General features: G+C 36.2%; 1 protein-coding gene across 1 annotated transcript in view; it reads left to right on the top strand.

Moving 5' to 3' along the window:
- The window catches only part of LOC101585586 (vomeronasal type-2 receptor 116-like), a 75,912-nt gene that overhangs the window by 32,660 nt on the left and 33,896 nt on the right, over nucleotides 1-9,356 (top strand). Inside the window, exons 3-4 of the mRNA XM_012513010.1 lie at nucleotides 1,417-1,705; nucleotides 2,051-2,854. Of these exons, the coding sequence (XP_012368464.1) occupies nucleotides 1,417-1,705; nucleotides 2,051-2,854 (1,093 nt within the window). The remainder of the gene's footprint in view (nucleotides 1-1,416; nucleotides 1,706-2,050; nucleotides 2,855-9,356) is intronic.

Here is a 9,356-nt window from a genome sequence, read left to right as displayed (position 1 = left end):
TGTTTATACAAGCACAATTTGTGATAGCCAAATCTTGGAAACAACCAAGATGCCCATCACCTGAGGAATGGTTGAAAAAGATGTGGTATTTTTACACAATGGAGTATTATTCATCCATTAAGAATGATAAACTGCAAGCCTTTATATTGAAGTGGATGCCAGTTGAACATATATTCATAAGTGAAATAAACCAGACACACATGTGTAAATATCATATAGTCTCCCTAGTATAAGAACTCAAATGAAGAAATACAAACAGAAAGGTATAATACAAGTAAGAGGAAAGCAGGATCTCAAGGACTAATAAAGAAACGGAAAGAAGAAGATCTAGGAAACATGAATAAGTCAAGCCATACAGTTATATATAGAAGATGGGCAGGGCAATGATCCTGAGAATCTTAAGATTTTTTAATCTAGCAGTTAATTGGAAAGATTTTCACCCTGACTAACTATATATATACTGATACCTGTGAATTAAGCAACTGCACTGCAGATGTAATTCGTAATAGTAGTTTCATGCTTGGAGTGCCTGTCATTCTAGTCTTCTGAATATGGGCTGCTTGTCATGACATGCCAGTTGCTGCTATGATGTCTCTCGGGTAGGTGATTGTTCAAGAAGAAGGGGGTGGTGAATGAAATCAAGAGAGAGGAAAATGAATATTGTGGGACTGTCCTACTTCAAGGTTGTATACAGTGAGATTTTTGGACTTATGTGTAAATATAAGAAGTATATAATTCTTTACGCCTATTTTTAAAATACATTCTAATTTTTAAGTGTTTTTATCATATTCTGTAGAGACTTAAAGTTCAGCATATCATTATTTGATGAAAAATACCTGTTCCATATTATGCCTAAGATGTTTGATATGCAGATAGATAGTGAGGTTAAACTTAACAGTCTAACATGTATGATAATAACAATAAGCTTGTCTTCTGGATGCCTAACAACCTAAGTTTTCAGACCAAAATTAGAGAAAAAGGAGGGCTACAAGGAAAGCCAACATTTTGGCCCTAGCCTTCTAAGATCAATTAAGACTCAGAACACATGAGAACTTGTTCTGTAACGTCATGTAACTCGGTAGTGTCCCAAATTTTCTGATCAAGGCGATTATGGGGCCAAAGAGGAAAGTGATTGATGATGTAGAGTGTGCCTAAGGAGAGTCACATGGAGAGAAAACATTCTCTCAGGCTTTCACAGAGAGCACATTGGCCAAGCAATGGCCGTGACTCATCCACATGGCTGACACTGACAAAGGTTCCAAAATCCAAGCCTCTCTAATGCCAGCACATTCATGTTTAGAGCTCTCAAGCATTGATTTGTGACAGGGACACCAGAATTAATTTCATAAGTGATATTAGACAGCACCTGACCCTCAGAGACTGAGACATTTCAGGATCTCTATGTTCTCTACACAGGATTATACACAAAAGCTACCAAAACATGCTTGCCTTCATTTTTACCATTGAGGAGATCAACAGGAATACTCATCTTTTACCCAACATATCTTTGGGCTATGAGTCCCATAATTCCCTGAACAATCAAGGAAATATATTGGAAAATGTCCTAATATTGCACACAGGACAGGATGAGATCCCAAACTACACCTGTGGGCAAGAGAGCAAATCTATAGCATTACTGACAGGAACATCAGTAGCAACAGCTGATCAAAGTGGACCACTGCTGGAGCTCTACAAGTTTCCACAGGTGAGGAATCATGGACTAGGTAATTTCTCTGTTATTCTTCTTAGGTCCTTTAAAATGATAAGTGGGAACTGGAGTCATGTATCCCTCAATATATACAATCTCAAAAGAATTCACAGGAAATAATTGATTATCCAAACTTTCTTTGCAGCAGAGAAGGAGGAGAGGGAAAAGCAAAAGTTTCCTGAAAGTCAAAGTCTGATCAGTTAATTTTAAAAATAAGGCTTTCAGGAAATGAGATAAATCCATACATGGGACGAATTAGCATATTTTCTTGCTATTATACTTTATACCTGACACTTTCCTTTATATCAATTCTTCTCACATCACTTTCTATTGTCTTTGCAGCTGACCTTTGGCTCTTTTGATCCAGTCCTGAGTGAGTATGGCCAGTTCCCTTCCCTCTATCAGGTGGCACCAAAGGACACCTCTCTGGCCCTTGGCATGGTCTCCTTGATGCGTCATTTCAGCTGGAACTGGGTGGGACTTGTCATCACAGAAGGTCCAAAAGGGCTCCAGTTTTTATCAGATATGAGATCAGAGATGGATAAAAATAGGATCTGTGTAGCATTTTGGAAAATAATCAGTAGTTCTTCTCATTTATATGTATTAAATCAACAACGGGATTTCTTGACTGGGGAGACATCCTTAGTAAACGTTGTTTTCATTTACTATGATACTGATGGTTTAAATGATATAAACCATTACATAGGGCTACATTTAGTGACACAGATGGTATGGGTGACAAACTCACAATGGCATGCTGACATGACGGGGAAAAAGTTTATACTGGACACATTCCATGGAGCTCTCATTTTTTCCAACCACCACGAGGAAATTTCTGGTTTTAAAAGCTTTCTCCAGAGAGTCAAGCCATCTAGCTACTCTACAGACATTTTCTTGCAGCAGCTTTGGTACTCCAGTTTCCACTGCTCATTGTCTGAGTCTGACTGTGTATTGGAGAACTGTGCTCCCAATGCCTCCTTGGTTCAGTTGCCTGCAAATCGTTTAGAGCCGGCCATGAGTGATGCGAGTTACAACATATACAATGCTGTGTACGCTGTGGCCCATGCCCTGCATGAGATGCTTCTTTGGCAAGTGGAGACGCAACCAGTGAGGAACAGGACAGGCGTGATGACTTCTCCCTGGAAGGTAATGTCTCTTCCACCATATGGTAGTTAGCAAACTTGCTCATTACAAATTTCACATGTGCTCAAAGACAGTACTCTAGAATCCTTTTTCAAAAGTACAAGAAATTCTGTACTAGTTTCACTGTGCTTGAGATCAGATGTTTGTAATACATCACAGCGACACTAATCTTGAGGAAATCATTCATACACACATCACATCTTGATCAACGTTATTTCCTTCTTCCTGGACCCTCTTCTCTCACTACTTCCCCATATCCACTTTCCATTTCCTGGCTTTTTGTTCTTTACCATATATCTTTTCTTTCAGTTTTGTTATTGCTTATAAATTGGCTCTTTCATTTTAGAGAGACAGCATTTTATGTTATTTAACCTACTGTGTCTATTTTATTTTACCTAGTATTATATATGGCCTCAGAATTCATCCATCTTCCTGAAAATATTCCAATGTTTTCCTTCCTTATGTCTGGATAGTATTCTGTTCTGTATTAATAGCACATTTTCTTTGTGTTGTGCTACCATCGCCATGAGACATTAAGAACTTTTAAGTTTTTTCTTGATTTCTTCTGTGACCCACTGTTATTCAAAGTTATTGATCTCTCTGCATTTGTGTAGTTTTCTATAGCTTTTGGCCTCCAATTTTATGGTTGTTTTAGTATTCTTGAGAATATCTCCAATTCTTTTGTATTTATTCAAGGAACTTTTGTGGCCTCAGATACGGTCTATTGTATTTTGCTGAGTTCACACACCTATAATAATCAAATGACAGAACTAAACAAAAGAAGGGGATGCAGATGAATATCCATTTTTGTATCTATGTATTCAAAATGGTGAGAATAGATAGTTAGATTCTCTTAATGAATAGAGGGATTTGTTCTAATAGTGTTTGTAAATACGATATCATGTCCGCATCTCGTACAGCAATTAACCACTAGGAAGAATGTATGCAATGTGTTAATTATTGAAACTGTCCTACCAATTTGGTTTGAAACTGTCTCATTGCTATTTGTTTCTTAATAAAATTATGGGGGGAAAGACATGGTCTATTTTAGAAATTCTGTGTGGCACTAAGGGAAGTATAGAATCTGTTGCTCTATAAAACATTCCAGATATGTGCTAAGTATGGTTCTTCAATGATATTGCTTTGTTGACTCTTTGTCTGGTTGACCTGTCTATTCATAACAACAGATACTGGAGTCCTTCACTATGATTATATTAGAGCTTATCTGAACATTTTACCACTAGTATTTGTTTTATGAAAGTGGAAGTGCCACTATTATTTGCATATTTTTTAACAAATGTTCTGCATTGTTTTTGAAATGTTCTTTTTACTTGTACTGATATTCTTTGTCTCCTCTGATCAATTCTTGCTTGAAACCCCCTCTGTCCAAAAATAGCCACACCTATGTAGTTGTGGGCTCTTGGTTCAGACTTTTGCCTTCAGTCCATGCTCTATATTCTGTTTTGTGGGGATTTGTGGGATTGGTCTCTCTCTCTCTCTCTCTGTGTGTGTGTGTGTGTGTGTGTGTGTGTGTGTGTGTGTGTGTGTGTGTGATTTGTATGAAAAAGAGTAGTTGAAATTTTGTATTAAGCCTGCCAGTCTACATTTTGATTAGAGTGTTATGTCCATTTACATGCCAAGTATTACTGAAAGACTTTTGCTAAATCTTTTCATTGTATTATTTTTCCTTTTGATTTTTCTAATGCTTCCCTCTGTTTATTCATCCAATTAGATCTAATCTGTCTCATTTTCTTCTTGGTGATATTGGTCTGGCTGTCCTCATCTATCAATGCTGATTTGGTGGTTATCAATTTTTTAATGTACTCATACTCATGAAAATTCTTTCTTACTCAAATATGAGACACAATTTTAAGGGTATGTTAATCTGGATTTCAATAAAACTTTTTCTTCTAAAGCACTCCAGACTCTCCTGGATCTTAAGGTTTCTGTTGAGTATCTGTTATTTTCATAGGCTTGCCTTTAGAAATTATTTAACACTATTCTTCAAATGCTATTGGTACTCTTAGTGTACTGAATTTATGATATGTCATGGAAAATATCTTTTCTAGTCATGGCTATGTAGGGTTCTGAATGCCTATAATTCTTGGGATTTTTTTCTCCATTTAATTTTTAGTACCCATATGACATAATGATCATATATACCATGGTGTGTCAGTACATGTACAAGACACATCTTAGTTCTCTTTTTTATCCTAATTCAGCTCCCCTCTTCTCTTCTCCTCCATATGTTGGTGCCATTTTCCTTTGAATAAGGTCTATCTCCATTTTTATTATGTTGTTTTCCTGTGTACTTTATTTATATCTTGTGTTTCTAGAAAGAAAATCATGTGATACTTAAGCCCATGTATCTGATTTATAACAAAATATTTCTTTCTTCTGCATTCTAAAAGCTGCTCAAAACAGTTTTATAGTATTGCATTTTAGGATACCACCCCAATACATGATGTACTACATCAATCTTGCCTTCCAGTTCTAGCACTCACTTCTCACAGCACAGTAGCAATTACTGCTGGCCAAACTTTCAAGAGAATTTCCATATCATAGAATTTGCCTGTTGTGTTTTCATAATCTCCATTACTTTACTAAAATGATCATCATATTTTCCATCTTATCATTAATTCGGTAAATTTTTGATATTCGTCTATGCTCATTGAACATTTTATAAAATTCTTTATCTGATATATATATATATACATATATTCAACTAATTGAACATTGTATGAATTTGTTCCTTCTTGAATCTCCTCAAATATTTTACTCATTTAAATTTTTAATTAATCATCTGCAAATTCCTCCACCAATACCTATAACTTTTGAGAGGAACACTGAGATTTTGAATGCATTTTTTACTTATTTTTCTCATCCTTCTAGCACATTGTTGTCTGTGTTTTTATTGCTGTAATTTAAGGCAAAATCTCCGCCCCTACTGTGGACATCTCTTTCACGTGTTCTCTTGTTACATGATCCTAGATTTGGCTATACTTTAATATTTACACATGGCTTCAGCCATCGCCACATAATCAAACCAGTCCTGGGGATGACACTGTGAGAACCTATAGTAGATATTAACATCTATAGTCATCTATATATCAATCATATAATTAATTGTTTATTTTTAAAGAGAATCAAAAATATTAAAACCCCTTTTAGAAATGATACAGAATTTTACTAAGCAAAACAATAGGAATTCAACAGTGGTTGTTATATTACATAATGTTGTCTTCAAATTAGTTGTTCAAATTACCAGATATAACCATACAAAATTGGCTTTAAAATGTTATAAGAATTTTAAAAGGAGGAAAAGACTATGCATTAACTGCCATTTTCAATAGATAAGCAAAAATCAGTAGTACAATTTTGCAATGCATCCTGTACGTGCACATAAATATATCTTTTGTCTTCCTAATTTTTTTCATTTGTCCTTTGTCTCATGCCACTGTTCCATTCCTTTCAACAGATTCTTTCCATTTCAGAGTATCTATTGTAACTTTAAGGTATGTCTTAATATTTCATGTTCTTACATTCGTAAGACAATATGATGTTTTTACATGGAGGTTTGATTTATTTCATTTATGAGTATAGACTCTAGTTGCTTCCACTTTCTTATGAAACCCTCAGATTGATCTTTTTTATAACTCAGCAATACTCCATTCTGTAAATATACCACATCTGAGTTATCAAAATTCCTCAGTTGATAAACATTTGGGTTGTTTCAAAGATTTACCTATGATAAATTGTGCTGCTATAAACATGGTTGTGCATATATATCACTGTGGTATGTTTTCAGTTCTGGAAAACTACTAGGAGGAGAAGAGCTGGGTTGATAGCTATTCTAGCTCTAATTCTAGCTTTCTGAGGACTCTCTACACAGATTTCCATAGTGGTTGCACCATTCTACACTTCCACCAACAGCAGAGAGTGGTTCCTTTATCCCAGCCTCTCTACAGTTTTTTGTTGGTTGACTTCTTGAATACAGTCATTCTTTCTTGGATGAGATGGATTCTCAGTGTTTCAATTTGCATTTCTCAAATAACCAATGATGTTGAAATTTTTTCATGTATTTATTTGTCATTTGTATTTCTTCATCTAAGAAATATATTTTCATCTTAGATGCACATATTTGGATTGGGCCTTTGAATATTGAGTGTGTACTTTTAAAAAAAATATGTGTTCCAGATAGAATTTCTTTGCCTGAGGGACAGTCTGCTAATTTTTTTCGAATCATGGGTTTACTTTTTACTATGTTGGTTATGTCTTTTGAAGTGCAGAAAGTCTTCAATAGGATGAGATCCAAGTTATTGATTCTTTGAAGTATTTCCCATGTAGTTTGCTTTTTGTTCACAAATTACCTACTACTGTCTTTAAGATTTCTACCTACTTTCTCACCAGTACATTTACTGTTTTTGCTTTAATATTCAAGTCTTCAATCCATTTATCCTAGATAATGATATAATACTGGAGACAAGTGGACTGTAATATAAAAGATGAGGGAAGAAAACAGTAACAATAAAAGAAAAAGAATTGTTAAAGACAGAGGAAAATGTGAAAAAAAAAGAACAAAATGAAAGAAAAAGTGCATCCGATTTCACTGTTACTTTATTTCTGGAGTTGAGGACTAATAGAAAAAAAGTTTGTGAGAATACTTTGGGGGAAACAAAAGAAAGAACAAAAAGGAAAGTCACCTTTTCTCTAACTGTGAGGAGGTCAGAATACATTACTATGCTGACAGAAACTATTCATATCCTCTAACCATAATTATGGCAATGGTTATCCTAATGGAGAACACACACAAAATTTCCACAGAAGTAGAGTCCTCTCATTCTTATTGATATTGTTGATAGAATTCTCCATACATTCACAAATGGAGGGATTTTGTCTTGTACAAGTTGTGAGTCAGTGAGTTCCTGTCCTCACTGGATGAGTCCAGCAGCCTGGATATGTCTACTGATGATGAATCTGGCTCTTGTCCTACAGTTGTGCTCTTGCCTCCCAGTGGGTGGAGGGACTAGGGCATCAAGTGGACTTCTCCTATTCCCTCTCCAGGCAACGCTCTGCTTACTTTTGGTCACATATCTGTAAGCACATATAATGAAAGGGGGAAGTTGTCTCTGGATGGACAGATACACCTCTAGTCAGAGAAGTACAGTGTACCTGGTAAAGTGCACAGTCTTGTTGATTCATGAAGGGACTTTCTCAATCTATGGCCCTTTTCTTCCATGAAAAGTCCTGCAGCTGCTTGTTTCCTTTTTCTGCACTACTTTGGGCAGTCGGCCCCAAAATGTCCATGGCTTTGCTATGCCTCTGCAGTTGTCCATCTGTGCAAGTTCCTGTAGGCATCTTGCAAAGAGCGACTATCCATATTGTAATCCCCAGTGATTCCCAGGGCTCACGTAAGTCAGGACATTTTCACTGTGGCGGGAAGTTTCCCCTGCACTCACTGAGTTCTGCTGTATCTGAATGGTGAGTTGGAGGCAGCATATTTTACAGGCACAAAAGTCACTATTATTTTGAAGAGCTTTCTCTGTAAGGTTACAACTCTCTCAGAGTCTGGTTCTTGGTCTGTAACCAGAATATTGCCTTGTTTCTTTCCTAAGAGGCAGCTGTTTCTAACTCAGTCCAGGCCTTCTAAATAATCTTCGCGTTTCCAGATCTCTAATGCTCTAACTATAAATATCTTTCACACTAGGATCACTGTAACAGTGAGTAAGACCTTAAGACAGGTGGCCACTGAATATTTGTTGCTTGCCTAAGACCAATGGAAGCAGCTCAACTCCATTGCAGAACTCAGCTTCTTTCTCCAAGTGTTAGAGAAGCCCCCAATAAGGTGTTTTTGTCAGACAGTAACACTACCAAGATTGAGGGGATCCAAGCTTTTCTTTCCACATACACCTGACACTGGGGTCCATCAGGTGGCCTTACACTTCATATTTCCTTTCCATATTTGGATATTTGTTTAATATCCAAATATCCTGCACTCCCTTTGCTGACTTATTCCCTTTTCATACTAGTGCCATAAATAGGATGCAGAGAACAAGCACTGTGCCCCATCAACCATGGTGGGTCTTGATCTGTGCTCATTAGTTAAACTTACCAGGGCAGAAACTTCCATGAAGAAGAAGGAGCCATGGTAAAGGAGGAAATATAAATGAGTGTGTTGCTTCAGTTCTGATGCATTTCAAGGCTCTCTAGCCCATTTCTATTGAGAAAAAACAAGTTTTTCCTCCTTTGACACTTATTAAAGGAAAAAAAAAACATTTCTCTATGTACCCAAATGGTGGTAAACACTCAAGTGAATACATTAAATAAATTTGCACACTTAATTCTCCAACTGCTTTTTATATCAATAGCTACATTTTGCAGTCATGTACACTGGAAATGGAGAGAAATTTGTGTGGGATGCTCTAATGTAGTAGTTTGAGTTTTCTCAAAAATATAGATACACTCTCTAAAGGAATATTCTATTGAAACTAAGATTTTTATTTTA

This window comes from Octodon degus, unplaced genomic scaffold (genome assembly GCF_000260255.1).
Source record: "Octodon degus isolate 3935 unplaced genomic scaffold, OctDeg1.0 scaffold00304, whole genome shotgun sequence".
In the NCBI taxonomy this organism is placed as follows: Eukaryota; Metazoa; Chordata; class Mammalia; order Rodentia; family Octodontidae; genus Octodon; species Octodon degus.
Note: the sequence above shows the minus strand (reverse complement) of the source record. Positions and strands in the feature narration are given on the sequence as shown.